The sequence below is a fragment of the Oncorhynchus clarkii genome, chromosome 7, assembly GCF_045791955.1.
Source record: "Oncorhynchus clarkii lewisi isolate Uvic-CL-2024 chromosome 7, UVic_Ocla_1.0, whole genome shotgun sequence".
In the NCBI taxonomy this organism is placed as follows: domain Eukaryota; kingdom Metazoa; phylum Chordata; class Actinopteri; order Salmoniformes; family Salmonidae; genus Oncorhynchus; species Oncorhynchus clarkii.
In genome coordinates this window covers 42,349,723-42,377,401 of record NC_092153.1, presented here as the reverse complement: position 1 = coordinate 42,377,401, position 27,679 = coordinate 42,349,723, and the positions used below count along the sequence as shown (strand labels likewise).

At 43.7% G+C, this 27,679-nt stretch overlaps 1 protein-coding gene across 4 annotated transcripts in view; it reads right to left on the bottom strand.

The window, feature by feature from the left end:
• Positions 1-27,679, bottom strand: part of LOC139413338 (band 4.1-like protein 1) — a 123,660-nt gene that overhangs the window by 26,088 nt on the left and 69,893 nt on the right. The window contains exons 5-14 of one of the 4 annotated variants that reach the window (XM_071160570.1): positions 23,004-23,046; positions 21,605-21,680; positions 15,190-15,408; positions 14,603-14,690; positions 14,279-14,431; positions 12,998-13,095; positions 11,407-11,582; positions 10,974-11,221; positions 10,293-10,328; positions 8,408-8,557 (exon numbers count right to left, since the gene is read on the bottom strand). In XM_071160570.1, the coding sequence (XP_071016671.1) occupies positions 8,408-8,557; positions 10,293-10,328; positions 10,974-11,221; positions 11,407-11,582; positions 12,998-13,095; positions 14,279-14,431; positions 14,603-14,690; positions 15,190-15,408; positions 21,605-21,680; positions 23,004-23,046 (1,287 nt within the window). The remainder of the gene's footprint in view (positions 1-8,407; positions 8,558-10,292; positions 10,329-10,973; positions 11,222-11,406; positions 11,583-12,997; positions 13,096-14,278; positions 14,432-14,602; positions 14,691-15,189; positions 15,409-21,604; positions 21,681-23,003; positions 23,047-27,679) is intronic. The other 3 variants (XM_071160571.1, XM_071160572.1, XM_071160573.1) reach the window with 3 other exon arrangements.

The following is a 27,679-nucleotide window of genomic DNA, read 5'->3' as shown; positions in this document are numbered from 1 at the left end:
GACATAAGTCATTTTTCCAACAATTGTTTACAGACAGATTATTTTACTTATAATTTACTGTATCACAATTCCAGTGGGTGAGAAGTTTATATGCACTAAGTTGACTGTACCTTTAAACAGCTTGGAAAATTCCAGAAAATGATGTCATGGCTTTAGAAGCTTCTGATAGGCTAATTGACATCATTTGAGTCCATTGGAGGTGTACCTGTGGATGTATTTCAAGGCCTTCCTTCAAACTCAGTACCTATTTGCTTGACATCATGGGAAAATCTAAAGAAATCAGCCAAGACCACAGAAAAATGAAAAATGAGTCCTATATATCGACATAACCTGAAAGGCCGCTCAGCAAGGAAGAAGCCACTGCTCCAAAACCGCCATAAAAAAGCCTGACTATGGTTTGCAACTGCACATGGTGACAAAGATCGTACTTTTTGGAGAAATGTCCTCTGGTCTGATGAAACAAAAATAGAACTGTTTGGCCATAATGTCCATCGTTATGTTTGGAGGAAAAATGGGGAGGCTTGCAAGCCGAAGAACACCATCCCAACCGTGAAGCACGGGGGTGGCAGCATCATGTTGTGGGGGTGCTTTGCTGCAGGAGGGAAAGGTGCACTTCACAAAATAGATGGCATCATGAGGTAGGAAAACTATGTGGATATATTGAAGCAACATCTCAAGACATCAGTCAGGAAATTAAAGCTTGGTCGCAAATGGGTATTCCAAATGGACAATGACACCAAGCATACTTCTAAAGATGTGGCCAAATGGCTTAAGGACAACAAAGTCAAGGTATTGGAATGGCCATCACAAAGCCCTGACCTCAATGCTATAGAAAATGTGTGGGCAGAACTGAAAAAGCGTTTGCGAGCAAGGAGGCCTACAAACCTGACTCAGTTACACCAGCTGTGCCAGGAGGAATGGGCCAAAATTCACCCAACTTATTGTGGGAAGCTTGTGGAAGACTACCCGAAACATTTGACTCAAGTTCAACAATTTAACGGCAATGCTACTAAATACTAATTGAGTGTATGTAAACTTCTGACCCACTGGGAATGTGATGAAAGAAATAAAAGCTGGGGGATGGTAGGGGACGCCATGTGTGACTGACGTGTTCTCCGTTTGCTCCCGTGGTATTCTTAAAGTTTATGTGAATTCTGCAGCAGAACCGTATTTATTTTCAAATATTAATTTGGTTTTTCCGTAAAAACCAAGATTACTTTGCTTCCGAATGTCAGCATGTCGACCAAACATAAGGCCAAGAGCATGACTTTGAGAAAACCCGGCCTACAAGACCCGCTCTCATCACCGCCCTCTCCTGAGTCTGAGGGCCCGGGGACGCACACTTTACCCGGGGGCGCGGCTTGGCCTGGCTGCGCTGAAATGAACATTCTTGAGGCCATCAAACTACTACGCTCTGAGATAGTTGAAATGAAAACACAGGTGGTTGCTACGATTGAGGCCAGAATACAGGAGGTTTCTGATACTTTAAAAGCAGATTTAACCATCCTGCGTAACGAGACTGTTCCGGCAATTACATTACTCAAAACAACAACTGCGTCACACACTACAACGATTACAGCACTGGAGGCCTCCGCTACAAATGTCTCCGATTTAACTACATCCCTGGAGACTGAAGTTAAACGCCTAGCTGCGGATTTGAAAAAGGTGAGGGAGAGCTGTGTGAGTTTAGAGGGATTCTCTCGCTGTAATAATCTGAGACTTGTATCAGTCCCAGAGTCCGCGGAAATGCATTGCGCCACAGATTTCGTTTCAGGGCTGCTGAAGGATGTTCTTGCCTTAGCTGAAAAGCCCCTGATTGATCGAGCCCACCGGTCGCTGCGCCCAAAGCCCCGGGATGGGGAGAGGCCCCGTGACATAATTCTTCGAGTGCACTTTTTTCATGAGAAGATGGAGATCCTCCGAAGAGCCCGCAATACCACTCTGAGCTTTCAAGGACAGAGATTTTCCATTTACCAGGACTACTCCCCCACTGTTTCCAGGCAGCGCGCAGCTTTCGGACAGGCCAAACGACTACTTCGCGACCATCCAAGTGTGAAGTATGGACTGCGATTCCCGGCCCGTTTATGGATATCTCATGAGGGTAAAGACCACACATTTGAATCTCCGGATGAGGCTATGGCTCACATTCAACGTCACATCAAGAAGTCTTGAATATGCTCACAGTGTGGATTGTAAGTACCCCACTTGTGGTACAATTATGTTTAGATATAACAGGCTAGTCTTGTATAGTTGGTGAAACTATTCAGGCTTATTTGATGTGATCTAATGTTTTGATTATCTAGTGTGCGTGCCTTATCTCGCTCACCTATTTAGTTTGTTTAGACATTGTCTCAGTGACTCAAAATAGTTTTGGTTATTTGTTTACTGCATCCGTTTGCATTGACCCAGTAAACAGTAAATGTCTCCCGAGGCTAAACGGTTTCTGGGGCCTCACTTTAATTTTAAAAGTTTTGAGCGTCATTTATGCCCAGCAAACGTTCAACGTTGCGCACACGTAGTTTTTTGGTATTGGTTGTAAGCTGTCTCAGCTTCAACTAGACTACTATTATAATTACTATTATTTTTGATTGTCTAACTACGATTTCCTTACTTCAAATTAGATTTTTGGCTGAGAGCCTTTATACATTTTATTTATTTTCTCTCTCAATGCCTGTTATAAGACGGGGAATACAATTATATACATCTACAAGTGGTGCTTTTGTCATTCCGTTTGCACAAGGGATTCGCCTTTTTTTTTTTGTGTTTTTTTTGTGTTTAAAAAAAAAAAAATACATACAAATCTTTCTTTTTGCTGCTTGATCCACTAACAAAACGCGACTTTAAAGAGCGGGACTGTGGGTTTAGGTTTAAGACCGCACTCTCACAGACATACTGTGCGAAGAGAACATGTTCTATTTAGGCTTGTACCTCATTTGGGGAGGTATTGTCTGGGATGGGGGGGGGGGGGGGGGGGGCAGGTTGAATTGTTCAGTTCTAATGTTGTCATTCTGTCTTTTTAGTTTTTTTTTCTGTTTTTTTTTCTGTACTTTTTCCAAACATTTACCACCGTACATTATTACTCTGAGACAAGTTATTCTGGGGGTTTTGGGCGCTCATTGCTTTTCCATTCTATGCTCTAATGACAGGGTTGAATAACGGGAATGCCCAGAGGGGCCGAAATAATACGATCAAGTACATTTCTTGGAATACCAAAGGGGTTAACAACCCGGTGAAGCGTAAGAGGGTGTTGACACACTTAAAGGGTTTGAATGCAAATATTGCATTTCTACAAGAGACTCACTTGAGGACTGGTGAGCATTTTAGGATGCGTAAGGACTGGGTTGGTCAAGTGTTCCACTCAAACTTTCATAGTAAATCAAGAGGTGCTGCTATTCTGGTTGATAAAGCTACTCCCTTTGTAGCTTCTGAGGTTATTGCTGATCCTAAGGGACGATACGTCATAGTAACTGGTGAACTGTTTTCTACCCCTCTTGTTTTGGCTAGTGTTTATGCTCCCAATTGGGATGACACAAGTTTCATTTCTTCCTTTCTGTCTGCTATTCCCAATTTAGATTCTCATTTGTTGATTTTAGGGGGGGGGGGGGGGGGGGTTCAACTGTAAAATGTCCCCAGTTCTGGACAAGTCCTCACAAACAAATACAGGCCCATCTAAATGTGCCCTACTTATTCAATCCTTTCTTCAGAAATATGCTATGTTTGAGGCCTGGCGTTTCCTACATCCTACAGATAGACAGTATTCCTTTTATTCTCATGTTCATCAAACATACTCCCGGATTGATTACTTCTTTTTGGACAAAAAACTTCTGCCTAACCTTCGGCAGTGTACTTACGAGAGTATTGTTATCTCTGACCATTCACCATTAGTGCTTGAACTAGAGTTTCCCCAGCGACCTCCTAGGTGTTATCAATGGCGTCTCAACCCCATTTTACTCTCAGATAAGGAGTTTGTCAATTTCATTTCTTCTGAAATTGCCTTATTCCTAGAAACGAATTCAACACCAGGTATGTCCTGCTCTACCATATGGGAGTCTCTCAAAGCATACCTACGTGGCCAAATTATTTCTTATACAGCCAACCAAAACAGAGTTCGCTCCCAGCGACTTCGGGACCTGAGCGAGTCCATAGCCACGTTGGATGAGAAGTATGCTACGGATCCTTCCTCTGATCTGCATAAAGAGCGCCAGCTACTCCAATCTGAATTTGATGAGCTTTCTACCAGGCAAGCTGAACAGTTACTCTTGCGAGCTCGATACAAAGTCTATGAACAAGGCGACAAGGCCAGTAAACTCCTTGCACATCAGATCCGTAAATCTGAGGCCTCACGGCTAATCCCACAAATAAGGACCCCGTCTGGTGCCACCACAGTTATACATAAAGAGATCAATGATCAATTTAAACAATTTTACTCTGCACTATACACCTCTGAATCCCCTCAAGACCCTTTGCTGATTGACTCCTTCTTTAATGGCTTGAATATGCCTTCAATTGATACAGACTCCCATGACTGTCTAGAAGAAGAATTTACGCTTGAGGAGATTGCAACAGCAGTGTCCGCAATGAAAAGTGGTAAATCACCGGGTCCGGACGGTTTTCCAACCGAATTTTACAGGACGTTTTCTGGTCTGCTTTGCCCATTCTTGTCCCGACTATTTGCAGAGTGCCTCAATACTTCAAAGCTGCCGCCTAGTCTTTATCAGGCTTCAATTTCATTACTACTAAAGAAAAACAAAGACCCCCTGGATTGTGGATCCTATTGCCCAATCTCGCTTTTAAACTGTGATTACAAAATCCTAGCTAAGCTTTTAGCCATCCGTATGGAAGGCTCGCTACACCAAGTAATACACTCTGACCAGACTGGCTTTGTGAGAAATAGGCATTTATTTTTCAATATTAGGCGTCTTATGAATATACTGTACTCCCCAGCGTCGGGGGACCCGGAGGTGGTGGTCTCACTTGATGCCGAAAAAAGCGTTTGACCGCGTTGAGTGGGATTACCTAACAGCTGCCCTTTATAGATTTGGCTTTGGCCCCAAATTCATTGCGTGGATAAAGATTCTTTATTTTTCCCCCATGGCTTCGGTACGGACTAATAACTTGTCCTCTGACTATTTTCCCTTGCACCGCGGATCCAGACAGGGTTGTCCACTCTCCCCCTTGTTGTTTGCTTTGACAATCGAGCCTCTCGCCATTGCACTACGCTCTGATGATGCCATTCAAGGCATAATCAGGGCGGGCTGGGAACAGAAAGTCTCGCTATATGCTGACGACCTCCTTTTGTTTATCTCCAATCCCGATACCTCATTGCCACGTGCCCTATCTGTTCTTAAAAAGTTTGGATCAATCTCAGGGTACAAGCTGAATCTAGGCAAGAGTGAGCTTTTTCCGGTAAACAAGGCTGCTTTAAAGTGCTCTTTCACAAGTTCTCAGTTTAGGATTGTCCAGGATCAATTCACTTACTTGGGAGTAAAAGTGACAAGGAAATATTCAAATTTGTTTCAGGAAAACTTTGTTGCTCTAGCAGACAGATTGTTTCAATCTTTTACTTTTTGGAATTCGCTACCCCTTTCTCTTATCGGAAGGATTAATGTCATTAAAATGAATGTGTTGCCCAAATTTTTATATTTCTTTCAATGTTTACCCATTTTTATTCCAAAATCTTTTTTTATTTCACTGGATCAAACATTCATGCATTTTATTTGGGATGGCAAGGTACCACGGATTGGTAGAAAACATCTACAGAAGCCTAGGTCATTGGGGGGTTTAGCTCTACCAAATTTTCAGACATACTATTGGGCTGCAAATTTTAGAGCCGTTCTGTACTGGCTGCAGACTGATCCTACTGGCCCTAGACCACTCTGGGTCCAGATGGAGTCTGAATTGTGTAAACCTGCAGCACTTTCCTCTGTGCTGTGCTCGTCTCTCCCAGTGTCCCTAGGCAAAAGGTGTGCCAACCCAATTGTAAAGCATTCTCTTAAAATTTGGAATCAGTTCCGTTTAGCCTTTAGCCTCCGAGGCTTTTCTCTATCAGGCCCAATCAATCAGAACATTTTATTTCCTCCATCTTTGAATGATGGGGCTTTTGGCATTTGGCACTCACTAGGCCTTTCCTCGCTAGCCCAATTATTCTTTGATGGTACATTTGCCTCTTTTTCTCAGCTGCAGGAAAAGTTCAATCTCCCCCAATCCCACTTTTTCCGCTATCTCCAGACTAGAAACTTTGTCAGGGCTAACACACCTGGATTTCCCAATAGGCCTGCGAATACAGCTATAGAGAGCATCTTGGAGCTGAACAAGCTTCCTAGGGGCGCAATTTCAGATGTATATGCAATCATTCATGACTTACAGAAGAACCCTTCTTTGGTGCCTTTAAAGACTCGATGGGAAAAGGATTTGGGGGAGGAACTTGGGGAAGACGTCTGGGAATCTGTACTGCACAGGGTGCACTCGTCCTCTTTTAGCACTAGACACAGCCTCATTCAATTCAAGGTGGTTCACCGTATCCACTGGTCGGGGGCCAAACTTGGAAGAATATTCTCTGATTTTGATCCTACCTGTGTCAGATGTAAGGTGGAACCAGCCACACTGTTGCATATGTTTTGGGGCTGTCATAAACTGTCAGGTTTCTGGGAATTAATATTTAAATGTTTCTCTGATATATATGACACTGTTATAGAGCCGTCTCCCCTTACAGCCCTTTTTGGAGTACTGCCCATGGGTACCCCCTATCAAGAATCCAGTCGGACACTGTTGCTTATACAACTCTTTTAGCTAGACGGCTAATACTACAGAACTGGAAGATGGCAGCTCCCCCATCTTATAAATATTGGGTGAGGGATGTGTTGTGCTCTCTGAAACTAGAAAAAATTAAATTCAATTCACGTGGGAACCCCAAACTGTTTGATGAGGCTTGGGCTCCATTCCGGTCTTACTTTAAACAGTCCATCCTCTGATGGCATTCCAATTAATACTAAAATAAGTCTGTGACTTAAGGGTTGGAGTTTCTCTCTGTGTTTTTTGCTGGGGGGGGGGGGGCATTAAGATCCATGTGCTTATTGATTGTGGTCCGCAGATGCCTTGTTCATCTTGCCCAGGCAGAGACTGAAGTGTGAGCTTGTTTTTCCCAGTTATTTTTACATTTTGTTCACGCCTACATGAATAATCATTTTTTATTTTAAAGCATTGTAAACTTTTTTTTTGTCCAGTGGATGGTCGGTCTGTGGCCATGACTCTCTGTGAGTGGTTGCATTTCTCCACCCTTATCCCTTGAACAATGGTGAGATGTTTGCCCTGTCCCTGTACTATAGATTGCCCCTTTAACCTCTGTAGCCTTCTGCCCGGTGTGTTTAACTTGTCTAAAGTATGGTATCTTTAAAGCTATTTTTTTTCTTTGTATTTTTCTTTGTATTTTTTATTTTATTTTTATTATTATTTTTTCTAGTTGAGTATATTATTTATATTGCTTTGTCTTGTCTGTGTGTGTGTATGTTCAAAACTTAATAAACAGAGTTAAAAACAAAAAAAAAAGAAATAAAAGCTGAAATAAATCATTCTCTAATATTAGCCTGACATTTCACATTCTTAAAATAAAGTGGTGATCCCAACTGATTTTTTCTAGAATTAAATGTCAGGAATTGTGAAAAACTGAGTTTTGGCTAAGGTGTACGTAAACTTCAGACTTCAACTGTATCTACAATAAATAACCACCTACAATACCTTGAATAATTTTTATTATCCTTAAAAGTCATTGTCAAAAAGACAGTTATTGGTTTCACATCAGACTGTAGATTATTCCAAAAGCACACAAACACAAAACACCAGCACTGTCTGTTTCCCTATGAATAATGGAGAAAAACATGTTCTCCTGTGTTGACCTCCAAGCATACTGGGTTCTAGGAGAGTGAACTGTAAGAGGTGCTACAAAACTAACCTCAAGACTGGAATATCAACGCTGTCGGTCATTCACAGCCTATTTGTCAAACGCTAGGGCAGTTTCAACAGAAGTATTAAAAAGGTGCATTACGCAGAAACCATTTCCTGGTTGCTAAAATTATAATAGTTTCAGTTTACGTGACAAAACAAGCAAGTATAGTGTAGAGAACCATTGTACAATCTAAACCGCTGTGAAATATATTTTCCATAACCAAAAATATAATATTGTAGCTGATAAAACTGGTGTACAAAACCGAAAGTACTTGCTTGTACTAAGAATGAAAGATCTAGAACTAACGTTTCTATGTGAATTTGGTCGGGGTCGCCCAAAAAGTTACATATTGCAGCTTTAAGGCATTATCAGTGATATATTCATGGCATACAGTAGAGAATCTGTACATAGGTTAAAGATTGTGAATCTCTCAACCTCCACCCGTACCCCTTATCCCACACTCACAGCCTTCCTCTCGGGCGTGCCGCCTGGGGACGTTCCTGACAGACGCTTCTCACGGTTCGTCAGCTTGCTGTTGGGTCCCCTCAGAGCTTTCTTCAGCTCATTGATACTGGCCTGGTGCTTCAATAAGACATCCTCCGACTTATCCAAAAACTGTATCGAATAAAAGGGGATAAGATAATGATAATTAGAGAGGATTGGGAGAGAAGGAGAGAGAAATATACATTAGTTTGACATCTATATCAATTACCACTGGGGTAATCACACTGACACTCAATTCAATTGCATTATGACTCGATATGGATGGACAAGAGGAACGTGATCTGAAATAACACAGCAAAGTGACATTAATATCGCAGGCAGCACACAAGAAAAGACACAATGACTGAAACCAATGTGTCTTAATACTTGGTGATTCAGCACATGCATCGAGTGCGTTGTTTGTGGGCTGTTATCGCATTGCTATTCTGTTCAGTAGGCTGTCTATTAACGAACATGGCCTTTGGGATGCTATTAAGACCCACGGAAATGAAATTATTATCCGGCTTTTTGGATTTGTTTATTAAGATGAAACACAAAATCAAAACAACTGAGTGCCCTAATAAATCGTCTCAGTGGCTAGCTAGCTAGTCTACTTTTGCCCAATATTCATTTTCATTGACTGTATCTGCCTATCAATTGAAGGCTGACTCAAGTGAATGCTGTTAATTCATATGAAGGCTGGTTGCCATCTCCATGCAACAATAGGGCCATCACATTAACGCTACAGGCACCTAGAGAGGAAATGGAGCTTCAGTGCAATGTCTCCCCTAGTCCTAGTCATACATTGCAGCGTTCCATGATGTTCAATACTCTGCAAATAGTATCGTGAGATATTGGTAGATACCACATGTTCAGTTGAGGGGGTCACAAAGCACTGGGACAGAACCAGGGTTGAAATCAATTCCATCTGAATTCCAGTCAATTACAGAGCTGATTGTAACTGCTGAAGAAATGAAGGAAAAAGGAAACAGCACACTGCTCTTGATAGTATCACTGATATTTAATAAGCTTACGTATCGGCCTTTGCGGCCTTCGTCAGAGCTTTTGTCAGAACTGCTGAAGAAATGCAATGTCCAATTGAATAGACAGGAATAGACCTGGAACAGACTCCAACTCTGGATAGATCATCAGCACAATGAGCTGTACCTCCTTGTGTCGAGGGGTTGTCTCCTGGTCCAACTGAGAGGGCAGAGTTGGGGCAGGAGCAGGGACAGGGACGGGGGCATGTGGAGTGGGGGAGGATGCAGAGACAGAGAGGAAGAGCAGAGATGGTGAGTCAAGGAGGTCAGGCAGGCAGACAGACAGGGAGACTGAGCAACCCGGACAGGACACAGGACAGCAGCAGTAGACACAAACACACAGAAGCACAAACCAGGAACACGAACATACACAACCATGCAGGCTGACTTAAGATTTTCACATCGAATTGCCTGTAAGATCCTTGTAGTTAGGCTCTTGCTCTGATAGTTGAATGATCATTGGGGAACTTTGTCATGTCTATTTGATTTGAACAGCACCTCATGCAAAAAAAAATTGACAAAAATTCGACCCCCAAAGCACTATTTAACAATTAAAAATACAGCTGTACCAAACCCGTAGTTCATTCTAGAAGGAAATAAAATATTGCATTACCAGCATAAAATGAAGGCTTTGCAGCTTCAATGTAATACTTTGGGTGCAAACAAATATAACATGGTGCAGAAGATTACTCACTGTCGGTCAATCACTGCTAGTTTAACAGGAATATGTGGGATTACTAAACAACAAGACAGGTAGGCAAAGAACAATCTCACTGACCGACAGACAGACTAACAGAGAGACAGACGGGGCACAAGACACCAAATACCTCCTGTATATTGTCAAGTGGGGACCCAGCATCCTCCTTTTGCCAGCGAGGGTTAAAGAGAGAGAGCATGTTAGTGAATGACAGGGAGAGAGAGCAAGGAAGAACAGCAGCAGGAGAGGTTAAGTCGGCTTGACATTATGAGAGAGAAGTGAAGGATCGACACGACAGTTGGTGGGGATAGTGAAGCCATAACGGTTAGCCTATAAGCCACTGAGTGGCAGCAGAGTTAGTTCTGACAAATCTTTAACTTTTTAAACCCCAGCAGGGAACGTCACAGCGACCCCAAAAAGTTCCAGTGGTACACTCCTGCACCCTTGCAGTCACGACCATCTGCACTGAGACATACAGATCCACCCTGACAAAAACATGATCTCCACACAAGCAGTGTGACTCTCCAAGCGTCCATACAGATGCAGGATCCTAATTTGATCACCCTGTTACAGGAGAACTTTCCTGCATTGCAAGTGGGGACAAGTAGGCTGAGCCTGGGTCAACAGATCTGTTTGTGCTTTATCCAACTCCTATGTCATGTAGCCTAAGGAATGTTAGAGGAGTTGGCTAAAACATATAGATCTGTCAACCATGCGAGGTTGGCCATTTACCCTCTGAACCAGATATGACAACCGCGGTATCATAAATCATCTACCCTATCAACCCTTCCTCCCATCCGCCAAACAGTACCTTGATCTCCTTCTTCTTGCTGGGGGTGGTGACACCCGCCTCCTCTTGGTCCTGGTCTTCCTCAGGATCCCGTTCCTCATCCTGATCCTCCTCATGGTCCTCTTGGTCCTGCTCCAGACTGGGTGGTTCCAGTTCAGTCTCCTGTTCGTCCCCAGAGGGGCTGTGGAGGTTGGGGTGTTCACTGACACAGCGCCGGGACAGACCATCCTGGTTCTCGCACATGGCCGACACTGGCCGGGAGAACTCTGCTGGTTAGACAAAGGCACAGTGGGACTGTTTTATTTTTTTACAGGGGAACAATCCAGCACTAGATATACATACATAGCCGCTTCTAAAAAATATCCCATAGCCACTGATAATTCATAATATAATTCACTTTGAATAATTGTCACTTGTGTGAGTAGCCTTTGAGGAACACAACCATGGTACCTACCTCCATCCAGACTGCGGGACAGCAGGTACCTCTTGCTGGTGGATCGTTCAAAGTGTGGCGCGGGCCGGTCTATAAGGGCACTGGCCTGCCGGGTCTGGGCCTGTGTTCGCCCACTGTAGCGGAACTTTGAGCCCATCACCAGGAAGCCCTTAGGAGGAGGCTCTGGAGACACTAACCTGGAAGTGTTATAGTCCACAGACAGAGAGGAATTCGTCAGCCCTAATTCTGGAGACTTTAACCTGGAGAATCCGGATTCAAGAACATCTTCATTGTCTGATTGCGGTTGTAATTTTGGTTGTAACGGTAAAAAAAAACAAGGGTTAACTTAAAAATACTAGTGAAAGAGAAATTCACCATCCTTGCTTTACAGCAATACAATTAAGAGAAATGCCAGACATAAGTATGAGAGTAATTACTGGATGTAGTAGACGGCTTTGTAAAATGCTGAGAACTTTGGACTTGTGTTAGAGCAACAGGACCTGTTTGAACACATTGCTCAATTCAGTGGTTCCTAAACTCGGTCCAGTTTTAAAAGTACTCTTGAAAGATGTAATAGTAGAATGCACAAGGTCCAATTTCAAAATTGGGAAGTGCATCATCAGGTCCTCTTGTCACGTTAGTCAGAGCTATTTATAACTTGTCAGAAATGTCCAGATCAACTAACCCATGTCAGCTAGGTTTTTTTTGCACATAGATTTTCAGACTTTCAGTCCCTCAAATATTACACAAATACATATCGGACATGGCAAAATGTATAAGATTGCAAGAAAATTTGCTTTAAAAACGGCAACATTTTCCATGCAACCCATGACAAAATGTGTTGTATTGCAGGAAATAAGAAATTAAACCTGCAAAATTGTCCCCACCAACAAAATGGCTGTGAACAGTTTGCATCATGAACAGTGCTTGTGCCCGTAGAAAAAGGTATTGCGCATGAGCATGCCCAGGATGTTCCCCAATTGCTCTTACCTTTGTTTGCTATTTAACTAGGCAAGTCAGTTAAGAACACATTTTTATTTACAATGACAGCCTACTGGGGAACAGTCATTCAACTGCCTTGTTCAGGGGCAGAACAACAAATGATTACCTTGTCAGCTCGGGGATTCGATCCAGCAACCTTTCGGTTACTGGCCAAACGCTCTAACCACTAGGATACCTGATGTCTTACTACCCTTGCAGTGAATTTCTCAAAACCCGAGGCAGCACAGGCAGAGAAACACCAGAGACACAAGTCATAACATGAAGACGAAGACACAAAACAGAGAAGGAAACACCTCGAGCTTCAGTGTAGTGCTGGCTGCTGTGGAACAAAAACGCTGCTCTGGATGATGCCTACAGGGAGAAAGAGCCCTGATCAAAGCTGTGCTCTAATCACTCCTGAGCTTCCCTGGCAGGGGGATAGCAGGTGCTGGAAGAGGCTGGGGAAATAGCTATAGAGAGATGGGAACACGATTGAAGCGAGTGGTGTTTGGTTATATTTGGCTGCCTAAAGATCAAGAGGATCTAAGGAGAAATGGCTTGCATGGGGTAACGTAACAGAGGTACAAGAGGGCTACAAGTGAGGGGATTAGATACCTGGAGTTGCTCTTACCTGAAGAAGGTGTGGTGCTCGATGCAGACCTTCCATAGTCTCTTAGCCGCCCGGTGGTTGGGAAGCTTGAAGCCAATAGTGCTCTCAAACTGCTCGTACTGGTTCGTGAGAGAGTGATAGAGGGAGAGGGAGAGGGAGAGGGGAAGACCGAAAGGAAGGGAAGGAGGGAAAAGAGAGAGGAGCAGGTGTTTCTTGGGGTTACATTTACTGCATGAATGCATCATGTTCCATTCCGTATGAGGAAGAGACTGCAGTTTTGTATGACATGATACATTCTTAAAAAACAACTTTGTAATGCATAGTCACTTTATTTCATATTCCAAACTGTCACAATTTGAAGTTCTATGCTTTTCAGATAGATTTGCTGGATCAGCCTGCTTGTCACTCAGGAGATGAAACAAGCTCTAAGCAAACAGACAGTGTGAAACTGTTCACTTCTGTAAACCCACAGACACCTGTTCCAAAGCCAAACGGCTGACAAGCAGGGTTAAAACTCTAAAGTATGGACACTAGTAATCTGTTCTCCCTGAAATTCCAGCCCTGTAACCACCAGACAGATTCCTGCGCTGAGCCGAGCAAACGGCTAAGAAACGACAATTTTCAAACAGTGGAGACAAACATGAGGGTAGCGTTTCAATTTTCATGACTATATTTATACTTTTCATCCCTCTATTCTGGGTGCTGCTGCAGCTGCACTGGCAGTGTTAAAGGCTCTCTTTATCCTGCTCTTCCACAGGCTCACTGTGGGTCTCTTGTCACTTTAGCAGCCCTGGCCAGACAGCCTGTCACACTGGGCAGAGCTTCTGAGCTGCGTCTGAGCTCAGTAGTCTGCAGAGGTTGAGGCTGCAGTGCAGCAAAGAACTGAATAGAGACTGGGCGAGAAAGGCAGGCTATAGAATCTAAGCCTGTGGAGCAGCTAAATTAGGGGGAACTAAATATTTTCCAGTCCTCTGGTCAGTCAAACTGACCACACATCCGTTTCCTCACAATCTTTAGCTGGACGTATTCCCAGTTATAACAGAAATTATGGGGTGCATACTGCATAAATGTTCATGTTTCATGTTCATTTTGAAAGGGGCTAAGACTTGATCTACACCCAGAGGAGAACCCTTTGAAGAACCCTTCTTGGTTCCAGGTAGAACCCTTTTAGTTTCAAATAGAACCGTGTTATGTTCCATGTAGAACCCTTTCTAACTGGCACCTAAAAGGATTCTCTATGGGAACAGCCAAAGCTTTTTTTCTAAGAATGTACAGAGAAGCCACTAACTTGGTTCAGCTTACCTCTCCAGGCCGGATCTTGATGTAGAAGTTGCTCCTCTTGTAGGAGATCTTAAGGATCTTTGGCCAGGCGAAGCGGTTGATCCTCAGGCGGTCGCGGTAGATCAGGAGCCCGTTGGCACACACGCCCAGCATGATGTCAATCCCTTCTGAATCCTGGAGCAGCCAAAGACAAGCATGGCAGAGGAGAGGAAGATGAAAGGAGAAGAAAAAGAGAGGGAAGGAGAGGGAACATTCAAGTAATAAAGTAATATGTTGGTAAAATAAATAATCCTGCACAGTCACATAGAAATTTAGACTAACAAAATGTCATATGTAACAGCATACCTTGGCATGATGAAGGTCCACCCCATACATGGATAGCTTCTTAGCATTTTCCAGGAAGTTGATTTCTGCGTCAGCTGGAGTCATACCCCTGAAACCAAAAATGGGAGAACGGGAGAACCAATTGAATACTCAAAATGGTAAGAGTGATATTTTCAATCTCATGTCTCTCCCTCCACCTTTCTACCATAACTCCTTGGGCAAGAGCCAAGTGCAGGGACCATGCCAGGAAAGGGATGGGGGAGACCCTGAGACTTGGGAAGTATTGACAGTGTTGGCAAGGCCTCCATGTAGACAGCCATGACAGACCAGGGCAATGTGGTGGCATCTGTCAACATATGTATGGTATGTTGTTGGACACTGTCTGCGCAAAGGTTCATCAGCAGGCTCCAATGGTTCCATATGAATGGGAGATGTAACTCAAATGGATTTACTATAAAAAATGCTGAACTGAACTGAAATAAACCTAACTGGGCCTAGAGATTTCTCTGACCATGTGACCTGACCAGGGAAACCTACAAGACCCTAGTCATGGCCCTATCATTTTCTGGTGGTGAGATTATACTCTTGGACATAACTGTAAGTCCTACCTGTAGTTATGATGGAGCTCCATGACCCTCTCCTCCAGCTCTCGTGTCTGATTGGGTGCGAAGCGGAAGTCGCTGACGTAGTCGGGGCCATGGTCGTCGGTGTCATAGTCTCCCAGCTCGGCCTGCACGGCGTAGGAACCCAGCAGGGCATGGGTCACGAAGGAACAGGGCAGACGACCTGACAACATGTCATCTCTCAGCTGCAGACACAGGTAGTACCTGTGAAGGAGAGGGAGACGTTAAAAAAGGCCATAGCTCCAACAAGAATGCTAAGGAGTTAATCCATAACAGTCAGTGGAATTCCAAATGTAGCTAATCCTTCTAAGTAGAGTGGGATTTTGAACTATTTGACAGCTGTGAAATATGCACTGAAATGATTACAACTGTACAAAGTCTTTCAACACAAACTTTTGTTAATTGACAGCAATATTTTAACGTGCGAACCGACACTGTAAGTATGAGAGACTGCATGCTGTGAGCTTATACAGTGCATTCGGAAAGTATTCAGAACCCTTCACTTTTTCCACATTTTGTTACGTTACAGCCTTATTCAAAAATGGATTAAATAAATGTTTTCCTCAATCTAAACACAATACCCCATTATGACAAAGCAAAAACTGTTTTTAGAAAAAAACGGAAATACCTTACTTACATAAGTATTCAAACCCTGTGCTATGAGACTCGAGCTCAGGTGCATCCTGTTTCCATTGATCACCCTTGAGATGTTTCTACAACTTGATTGGAGACCACCTGTGGTAAATTCAATTGATTGGACATGATTTGGAAAGGCACACCCGTCTATATAAGGTCTCACAGTTGACAGTGCATGTCAGAGGAAAAACCAAGCCATGAGGCCGAAGGAATTGTCCGTTGAGCTCCGAAACAGGATTTTGTTGAGGCACAGATCTGAGGAAGGGTACCAAAACATTTCTGCAGCATTGAAGAACACAGTGGCCACCATCATTCTTAAATGGAAGAAATTTGGAACCACCAAGATTCTTCCTAGAGCTGGCCGCCCGGCCAAACTGAGCAATCGGGGGAGTAGGGCCTTGGTCAGGGAGGTGACCAAGAACCCGATGGTCACTCTGACAGAGCTCCAGAGTTCGTCTGTGGAGAATCTTCCAGAAGGACAACCATCTCTGCAGCATTCCACCAATCAGTCCTTTATGGTAAAGTGGTCAGACGGAAGCCACTCCTCAATAAAAGGCACATGACAGCACACTTGGAATTTTCCAAAAGGCCCCAAAAGGACTCTCAGATCATGAGAAACAAGATTCTTTGGTCTGATGAAACCAAGATTGAACTCTTTGGCCTGAATGCCAAGTATCACGTCTGGAGGAAACAAGGCAACGCTCATCACCTGGCCAATACCATCCCTACGGTGAAGCATGGTGGTGGCAGTATCATGCTGCGGGGATGTTTTTTCAGTGGCAGAGACTGGGAGACTAGTCAGGATCAAGGTAAAGATGAACGGAGCAAAGTGCAGAGAGATCCTTGATAAAAACCTGCTCCAGAGCACTCAGGACCGCAGACTGGGGCGAAGGTTCACCTTCCAACAGGACAAAGACCCAAAGCACACAGTCAAGACAATGCAGGAGTGGCTTCGGGACAAGTCTCTGAATGTCCTTGAGTGGACCAGCCGGAGTCCGGTCTTGACCTGAAAATAGCTGTGCAGCGACGCTCCCCATCCAACCTGACAGAGCTTGAGAGGATCTGCAGAGAAGAATGGGATAAACTCCCCAAATACAGGTGTGCAAGCTTGTAGCGTCATACCCAAGAAGACTCGAGGCTGTAATCGCTGGCAAAGGTGCTTCAACAAAGTACTGAGTAAAGGGTCTGAATTTAAGAACAATTGAATCCATTTTAGAATAAGGCTGTAACGTAACAAAATGTGAAAAGGTGAAGGGGTCTGAATACTTTCTGAATGCACATACATACACTCAGACATACACTCAGCATGTATGTATGTATGTATGTATGTATGTATGTATGTATGTATGTATGTATGTATGTATACTTTATATAGGGTCCTATTAAATCTGTATTATTAGTAGCCTGAATCCATTTTCCCAAATTTCATTTTCTGCATTTTGTTTTTCCATGTTTCCGCCCCCACCATCATCGCTAACGGCTACACAAAGTGGTAGGCACTCGCACCACAGATACACAGACGGGGAATTCTCAATGACTCTTCAGAAAGTCGCACGAAATACGAATCACTGATGCATTCTGTTCATGTCTAATGATGAACTTAGGCTAATTAAGCTATAATGACCAGGGAAACCTACAATAATTGTTGAATTCTGTTTGGTCACACTTTATTTTTGTACATACTCTACAGATGGTCACACCAACAAACCATCTGTTGATAAGCAACTGCTTGCTGAGGTTACAGCTAGATTTAGGGCAATGTTTAGGCTCCTGAACAGCTTCTATCCCTAAGCCATAAGACTGCTGAACAGTTAATCAAATGGCTACCCATACTACTTTTTTTGCATGGACTCTCTTGCACTGACTATCCATATTCACTGGACTCCACCCACACACTCACACCTTTTTACAATGTCACTCCAACACACACGCTCATACACACACACACACACACACACACACACACACACACACACACACACACATGCATATTGACGCTGATGCTACTCTGTTTATTATCTATCCTGTTTGCCTAGACACTTTTGCCCCTGCCTACATGTACATATTACCTCAACTACCTCGTACCCCTGCACATTGACTCGGTACCGGTACTCCTTGAATATAGCCTTATTATTGTTATTTATTTATTGTGTTACTAATTTATTTGTATTATTTGAAAATGTTCTTACTTGTTTAACTCTGTATTGTTGGGAAAGGGCTTGTATGTAAGCATTTCACAGTAAAGCCTACACCTGTTGTATTCAGTGCAAGTGACAAATACAGTTTGATTGATGCTAAGAACAAGGGTTAAGTTTAGGGTTAGGATAAGGTTTAAGGTTGGAAGAAGTTAATTGAAATGTTACGGATAGTCTGTAGAGCAACTACAGATGGACTATCCAAATATAGTGTTATCTGGATTCCGTGATTCTGGCTATACTCGACCCTGCTCTTCTGGTGTCCACAGATGCATCAGATTATGACTTGGGTGGTGTGCAAATACATCCAGACGGAACAGAACGGAAAGTTATGCATCCCGTTCCTTCTCCTCAGTCGAGTGGAAATACACTATGGTAGAAAAGGAAACGCTTACTTGTGTGTGGTCAGTTGAGCCGTAGCGAACGTTCCTGTGGGGTACGAACTACGAACTGATCATCAAGCCTTTTCTACCCGTATTGGCAGTGGTGTAAAGTACTTAAGTAAAAAATACTTTAAAGTACTAAACTAGTTTTGTAGATATCTGTACTTTCCTATTTATCTTTTTGACAACTTTTACTTCACTACATTCCTAAATTAAATATTTTTTTACAATTCACGCACTTATCAAGAGAACATCCCTGGTCATCCCTACTGCCTCTGATCTGGCGGACTCACTAAACACAAATGCTTAATTTGTCAATTATATCTGAGTGATGGAGTGTGCCCCTGGCTATCCTTAAATAAATAAATAAAACAAGAATAGTGGCATCTGGTTTTCTTAATACAAGGCAATTGAAATGAAATGATTTATATTTTTAAGCATGTTTTAGCCGTTACGTTTACTTAATACTTAAGTATATTTTAAACCAAATACTTTTAGAGTTTTACTTAAGTAGTGTTTTACTGGGTGACTTTCAATTTCTCATGAGTAATTATCTATTAAGGTATCTTAACTTTTACTCAAGTATGACAATTTGTTCCTTTTTCCACCACTGCCTATTGGCATCAAAAGGTGCTGGAATGCGCATTGCAAGATGGTCTGCTCCCTTACTGTGCTTCACATTTGACATTCTGTACAGGCCTGGATCAGTAAACTTAATTGCAGTTACTGTTGTTTTGGTTACTATGCTGTTGGTTACTATGCCATTATTATGTGCTTTCAATAAGAATAACTGTTCAATTAAAGAATTGTGGAATGTTTTATTTGGGTTGTTCTTAGAAAGCTTTCACAAGAGGGAAATATGTTGTGTTCTGCTGCACTACCCACATTTACCACTAGAGACACAGGTATTCTATCCTACCTATTCTGACACAGGATGGAAGTACAATGAGAACAGGATTTCAGATAGGGAGAAGAAGAGTATGCATGTGCTGATGATGTATGCTGTGATGGAGTGCTAAGCTTGCTGAGTAAACTTATCCTTAATTTTACCCATTGTGTCCTCATGTTATCCTCTTGCTCTTTTGCACCCCAGTATCTCTACTTGCACATCATCATCTGCACATCTATCACTCCAGTGTTGATGCTAAATTGTAATTATTTCGCCGCCATGGCCTATTTATTGCCTTACCTCCTTACTCTACTCTATTTGCACACACTGTACATAGATTGTTTTTGTGGCACTGCTTTGCTTTATCTTGGCCTCTACTGGCCTACGTAGTTAAATAAAGATGAAATAAAAAAAATTACAAAAAATGTTACTCAGGCTACACGACAAGCTGATAGGATTGGAACGCGGTGTGGTCGGCTGTTGCAATAGCCCATCCGTGAAAGGACGGACAAGTTGTGTGTTCCGAGATGCCATTCTGCACATCACTGTTGTACAGCGCCGTTACTTGTTCGTGGCCCGCATGTTAGCTTGCACGATTCTTGCCATTCTCATTTGACCTCTCTACTCAACTAACTGTTTTCGCGCACTGGATGTTTTTTGTTGGTCGCCCCATTCTCTGTCAAACCTAGACACTGGTGTGCATAGAAAGCCCAGGAGACCATACCATGCTCAAAGTCCTTTAGGTCACTCGTTTTGCCTATTCGAACATTCAATCGAACATTAAGTTACATACACTAATTTGACTGTGCCTTTAAACAGCTTGGAAAATTCCAGAAAATTAGGTAATGGCTTTAGAAGCTTCTGATAGGCTAATTGACATAGTTTGAGTCAATTGGAGAAGTACCTGTGGATGTATTTCAAGGCCTACCTTCAAACTCAGTGCCTCTTTCCTTGACATCATGGGAAAATCAAAAGAAATCAGCCAAGACCTCAGAAAAATTGTAGACCTCCACAAGTCTGGTTCATCCTTGGGAGCAATTTTCAAACGCCTGAAGGTATCACGTATAAACACCATGGGACCACGCAGCCATCATACCGCTCAGGAAGGAGACGCCTTCTGTCTCCTAGAGGTGTACATACTTTGGTGCGAAAAGTGAAAATCAATCCCAGAACAACAGCAAAGGACCTTGTGAAGATGCTGGAGGAAACGGGTACAAAGGTATCTATATCCACAGTAAAACGAGTCCTATATTGCCATAACCTGAAAGGCCGCTCAGCAAGGAAGAAGCCACTGCTCCAAAACCGGCATAAAAAAGCCAGACTACGGTTTGCAACTGCACATGGGGACAAAGATTGTACTTTTTGGAGAAATGTCCTCCGGTCTGATGAAACAAAAATAGAACTGTTTGGTAATAATGACCGTTGCTATGTTTAGAGGAAAAGGGGGAGGCTTGCAAGCCGAAGAAAACTATTACAACCGTGAAGCACTGGGGTGGCAGCATCATGTTGTGGGGGTACTTTGCTGCAGGAGGGACTTGTGCACTTCACAAAATAGATTGCATTATGAGGCAGGAAAATTGTGTGGATATATTAAAGCAACATCTCAAGACATCAGCCAGGAAGTTAAAGCTTGGTGGCAAATGGGTATTCCAAATGGACAACGACCCCAAGCATACTTCCAAAGTTGTGGCAAAATGGCTTAAGGGCAACAAAGTCAAGGTATTGGCGTGGCCATCACAAAGCCCTGACCTCAATGCTATAGAAAATGTGTGGGCAGAACTGAAAAAGCGTGTGCTAGCAAGGAGGCCTACAAACCTGACTCAGTTACACCAGCTCTGTCAGGAGGAATGGGCCAAAATTCACCCAACTTATTGTGGGAAGCTTGTGGAAACCCGAAACACTTGACCCAAGTTAAACAATTTAAAGGCAATGCTACCAAATACTAATTGAGTGCATGTATCTTCTGACCCAGTGGGAATGTGATGAAAGAAAGAAAAGCTGAAATAAATAATTATTCTGACATTTCACATTCTTAAATTAAAGTGGTGGTCCTAACTGACCTAAGACAGGGAATTTTTACTTTGATAAAATGTTAGAAATTGTGAAAACTGAGTTTAAATGTATATGGCTAAGGTGTATGTAAACTTCCGACTTCAACTGTAGCAAGCCATGGCCACGTGAATCACTGTTTGTTGGAGCAAACCATTTTGGTGAATGGAGTGGTGTACCTAATAAACAGAGTTTTTATACAGTGTGAAAATGATATGGGTTCATGCTGCCCTGCTGGAACACAGTACCTGGTGATGTCCTCTGTGAGCTGGGAGGGGTCTGGAGGGTAGAACTTGACAGAGAAGGCAAAGTGCCAGGGAGCAGCTGAGGACAGACAGAGGAGAGGGGATGAGTTTACTGCCCATGTTGACTGGACATCTATTACTGATGTGATGTATTTGTATTTGTATTTATAATGGATGCCCATCTACTATTCCTGGGGTCCAGCAAAATTAAGGCAGTTATACCATTTTAAAAACATCACAACAGATTGCACAACACATTAAGTGTGTGCCCTCAGGCCCCTACTTTACTACCACATATCTACAACACAAAATCCATGATGTGGAATAGAGTTCCATGTAGTCAAGGCTCTATGTAGTACTGTGTGCCTCCCATAGTCTGTTCTGTGAAGAGACTCCTTTCTTGTGGCATGTCTTGTGGGGTATGCATGGGTGTCCGAGCTGTGTGCCAATAGTTCAGACAGGCATTCAACATGTTAATACCTTACAAAAACAAGTAGTGATGAAGTCAATCTCTCCTCCACTTTGAGCCAGGAGAGATTGACATCCATCTTATTAATGTTAGCTCTCTGTGTACGTCCTGTTCTGAGCCAATTGTAATTTTCCTAAGTCCCTCTTCGTGGCACCTGCACGACTGACAGGTGTGACAAAACTCGGGCCTGTAGAACTCACCTTGTTGATAGTGTTGTTAAGAAGGCAGAGTAACACTTTATTATGGACAGATGTCCCCCATCTTAGCTACTGTTGTATTAATATGTTTTGACCATGACAGTTTACAATCCAGGGTTACTTCAAGCAGTTTAGTCACCTCAACTTGCTCAATTTCCACATTATTTATTACAAGATTTGGTTGAGGTTTAGGGTTTAGTGAATGATTTGTCCCAAATACAATGCTTTTAGTTTTTTAAGTATTTAGTACCAATTTATTCCTTGCCACACATTCTGTGTTGCAGTCATTTCAGTTGTTGTAGTAGCTGACATGTATAGTGTTGAGTCATCCACATACATAGACACACTGGCTTCACTCAAAGCCAATGACATGTTGTTAGTAAAGATTGAAAAAGTAAGGGGACTAGACAGCTGCCTTGGGGAATTCCTGATTCTACCTGTGTGTGACACATGTATGACATAGCCAAATCACCAATAAAAGTGTCTGAGAACATTTAATTACGGCAACAGTACGGCTACAACATTAGCATAGAAACAAGCTTGTATTAAACATAAACTCATTATATTGTCTTAAATGGACCTACAGCTTCTCATTGTACTGCATAAGTACTTAGCAGATTCCATTTAGAAGCAAACAGTATTTGAATAATAACTGTGTTTTCGGTCACTGTGTGTGGATGTGATGTGTGTCTGTGCTATGTGCTACGTATACTGCGTGTGGGCCAAGGATACTCACTGCGCATCTGCTTCTTGATCTCCTTGGAGGGGTCCAACCAATTCTGAAAGACAGACAGAAGAGAGAGCATTCACAGGCATCTGTGAGAGACGTGGCTAATGCACACCCTGTTGCCATGCTCTGATTCACTCCGCAGCTCTAATTACAAATGGTGTTTCTAGTGAAAGCCTTCACTGTACATGTGGTTCAATGGAACGAGGAGGAGAGGGAGGAAGCAGGAGGAACCCTCCCCCACTGAGACTTTCAGCATGAGGAAATGAGAGTGTCAGTCCCAGCATCTGTTAGCCCATTTTGACAGTGAATTACCACTGGCCAGTTATCCTAGCTCGTATCACGCCAGACATGTACATTGACATCGTTCGCCACAAGAGGCTCAGTTTTGTACAGCTACTCTCCCTCCTGCTTTGTGTTGATAAAGCTTTCTCATTCAATGCACACCCTCTTGCCGGGTGTGAAATCTCTCAGGTTATGGCCTGCTCTTTGACAATCACACCATGCTCATGTGCTGTTAGTTGAACAGGAAGTGTGAATATGCCTATTGCATGGATAATAGTGCAGGCAGGCGTGTGCCTGACCACTGACAGTGAGCTTCCCAGCTTTCTGAGCCTGAGTGGCACATCCCAGCTGCTGAGTAATGGTGAAAGTCTTTTTGGCAGCTACTACAGTATCACTCTATCACTGTAAAATCAGGAGTGGAATAGGTTGAAACAGCACCGCAGTCTCCAATACTATCTTTGGAAAACCATGAGTGTTCCTGCCAATTTCGTAGCATCGCTTTAGTGGAAACCAAGTCTGTTCTCAGGGCAGGCCTGGTTGTAGCTAGATATGTTAGTTGCATCAGGGACAATTTTAGCTAACCCTAACCCTTTTCAGAACCTTAACATTATTCTCCTAAACTGCCACATTAATTATCCTAACCTGCTAGTAGTCAAAACGATCAGATCTGCCATGAGAACAGTCTTGGTTTCCACTAATGCGATACAGTGGCAATTTCAGTACACACAACCTGAAAAATTCACCCACACCTGCACACTAACACGCTGACTACACCGGCAACCCGCACATGTTGATTTTGTCTATCCCCACCAGACACGATCATGACACGCAGGTTAACATATCAAACCAACTGTGAACAAACTTTAATCATTTAGGGACAGGTCGAAACATACATGAAACATTCAAGGACATTTAGCTAGCTAGCTGTTGCTAGCTGCTGCTAGCTAGTTTGTCCCATAGACATTGAAACCGGTAGATAGTGATAGCGACGATGGCACATGAAGCCGGAAGTATTTGAATGTGACTTCCGGCGCCGACAGAGATGGCCGCCTCGCTTCGCGTTCCTAGGAAACTATGCAGTTTTTTGTTTTTTTCCGTGTTATTTCTTACATTAGTACCCCAGGTCATCTTAGGTTTCATTACATACAGTCGAGAAGAACTACTGAATATAAGATCAGCGTCAACTCACCATCAGTACGACCAAGAATATGTTTTTCGCGACGCGGATCCTGTATTCTGCCTTACAAACAGGACAACGGAGCGGATCCTATGCAGCGACCCAAAAAAACGACTCCGAAAGAGAGGGAAACGAGGCGGTCTTCTGGTCAGACTCCGGAGACGGGCACACCGTGCACCACTCCCTAGCATTCTTCTTGCCAATGTCCAGTCTCTTGACAACAAGGTTGATGAAATCCGAGCAAGGGCAGCATTCCAGAGGGACATCAGAGACTGTAACGTCCTTTGCTTCACTGAAACATGGCTCACTGGAGAGACTCTATCCGAAGCGGTGCAGCCAACGGGTTTCTCCACGCATCGCGCTGACAGAAACAAACATCTTTCTGGTAAGAAGAGGGGCGGGGGCGTATGCCTCATGGCCAACGTGACATGGTGTGATGAAAGAAACATACAGGAACTCAAATCCTTCTGTTCACCTGATTTAGAATTCCTCACAATCAAATGTAGACCGCATTATCTACCAAGAGAATTCTCTTCGATTATAATCACAGCCGTATATATCCCCCCCCAAGCAGACACATCGATGGCTCTGAACGAACTTTATTTAACTCTCTGCAAACTGGAAACGATTTATCCGGAGGCTGCATTCATTGTAGCTGGGGATTTTAACAAGGCTAATCTGAAAACAAGACTCCCTAAATTTTATCAGCATATCGATTGCGCAACCAGGGGTGGAAAGACCTTGGATCATTGTTACTCTAACTTCCGCGACGCATATAAGGCCCTGCCCCGCCCCCCTTTCGGAAAAGCTGACCACGACTCCATTTTGTTGATCCCTGCCTACAGACAGAAACTAAAACAAGAGGCTCCCACGCTGAGGTCTGTCCAACGCTGGTCCGACCAAGCTGACTCCACACTCCAAGACTGCTTCCATCACGTGGACTGGGAGATGTTTCGTATTGCGTCAGATTACAACATTGACGAATACGCCGATTCGGTGTGCGACTTCATTAGAACGTGCGTTGAAGATGTCGTTCCCATAGCAACGATTAAAACATTCCCTAACCAGAAACCGTGGATTGATGGCAGCATTCGTGTGAAACTGAAAGCGCAAACCACTGCTTTTAATCAGGGCAAGGTGTCTGGTAACATGACCGAATACAAACAGTGCAGCTATTCCCTCCGCAAGGCTATCAAACAAGCTAAGCGCCAGTACAGAGACAAAGTAGAATCTCAATTCAACGGCAGACACAAGAGGCATGTGGCAGGGTCTACAGTCAATCACGGACTACAGGAAGAAATCCAGCCCAGTCACAGACCAGGATGTCTTGCTCCCAGGCAGACTAAATAACTTTTTTGCCCGCTTTGAGGACAATACAGTGCCACTGACACGGCCTGCAACGAAAAACATGCGGTCTCTCCTTCACTGCAGCCGAGGTGAGTAAGACATTTAAACGTGTTAACCCTCGCAAGGCTGCAGGCCCAGACGGCATCCCCAGCCGCGCCCTCAGAGCATGCGCAGACCAGCTGGCCGGTGTGTTTACGGACATATTCAATCAATCCCTATACCAGTCTGCTGTTCCCACATGCTTCAAGAGGGCCACCATTGTTCCTGTTCCCAAGAAAGCTAAGGTAACTGAGCTAAACGACTACCGCCCCGTAGCACTCACATCCGTCATCATGAAGTGCTTTGAGAGACTAGTCAAGGACCATATCACCTCCACCCTACCTGACACCCTAGACCCACTCCAATTTGCTTACCGCCCAAATAGGTCCACAGACGATGCAATCTCAACCACACTGCACACTGCCCTAACCCATCTGGACAAGAGGAATACCTATGTGAGAATGCTGTTCATCGACTACAGCTCGGCATTCAACACCATAGTACCCTCCAAGCTCGTCATCAAGCTCGAGACCCTGGGTCTCGACCCCGCCCTGTGCAACTGGGTACTGGACTTCCTGACGGGCCGCCCCCAGGTGGTGAGGGTAGGCAACAACATCTCCTCCCCGCTGATCCTCAACACTGGGGCCCCACAAGGGTGTGTTCTGAGCCCTCTCCTGTACTCCCTGTTCACCCACGACTGCGTGGCCACGCACGCCTCCAACTCAATCATTAAGTTTGCGGACGACACAACAGTGGTAGGCTTGATTACCAACAATGACGAGACGGCCTACAGGGAGGAGGTGAGGGCCCTCGGAGTGTGGTGTCAGGAAAATAACCTCACACTCAACGTCAACAAAACTAAGGAGATGATTGTGGACTTCAGGAAACAGCAGAGGGAACACCCCCCTATCCACATCGATGGAACAGTGGTGGAGAGGGTAGCAAGTTTTAAGTTCCTCGGCATACACATCACAGACAAACTGAATTGGTCCACTCACACAGACAGCATCGTGAAGAAGGCGCAGCAGCGCCTCTTCAACCTCAGGAGGCTGAAGAAATTCGGCTTGTCACCAAAAGCACTCACAAACTTCTACAGATGCACAATCGAGAGCATCCTGGCGGGCTGTATCACCGCCTGGTATGGCAACTGCACCGCCCTCAACCGTAAGGCTCTCCAGAGGGTAGTGAGGTCTGCACAACGCATCACCGGGGGCAAACTACCTGCCCTCCAGGACACCTACACCACCCGATGTCACAGGAAGGCCATAAAGATCATCAAGGACATCAACCACCCGAGCCACTGCCTGTTCACCCCGCTATCATCCAGAAGGCGAGGTCAGTACAGGTGCATCAAAGCTGGGACCGAGAGACTGAAAAACAGCTTCTATCTCAAGGCCATCAGACTGTTAAACAGGCACCACTAACACTGAGTGGCTGCTGCCAACACACTGACACTGACTCAACTCCAGCCACTTTAATAATGGGAATTGATGGGAAATGATGTAAATATATCACTAGCCACTTTAAACAATGCTACCTTATATAATGTTACTTACCCTACATTATTCATCTCATATGCATACGTATATACTGTACTCTATATCATCGACTGTATCCTTATGTAATACATGTATCACTAGCCACTTTAAACTATGCCACTTTGTTTACATACTCATCTCATTTGTACATACTGTACTCGATACCATCTACTGTATCTTGCCTATGCTGCTCTGTACCATCACTCATTCATATATCCTTATGTACATATTCTTTATCCCCTTACACTGTGTACAAGACAGTAGTTTTGGAATTGTTAGTTAGATTACTTGTTATTACT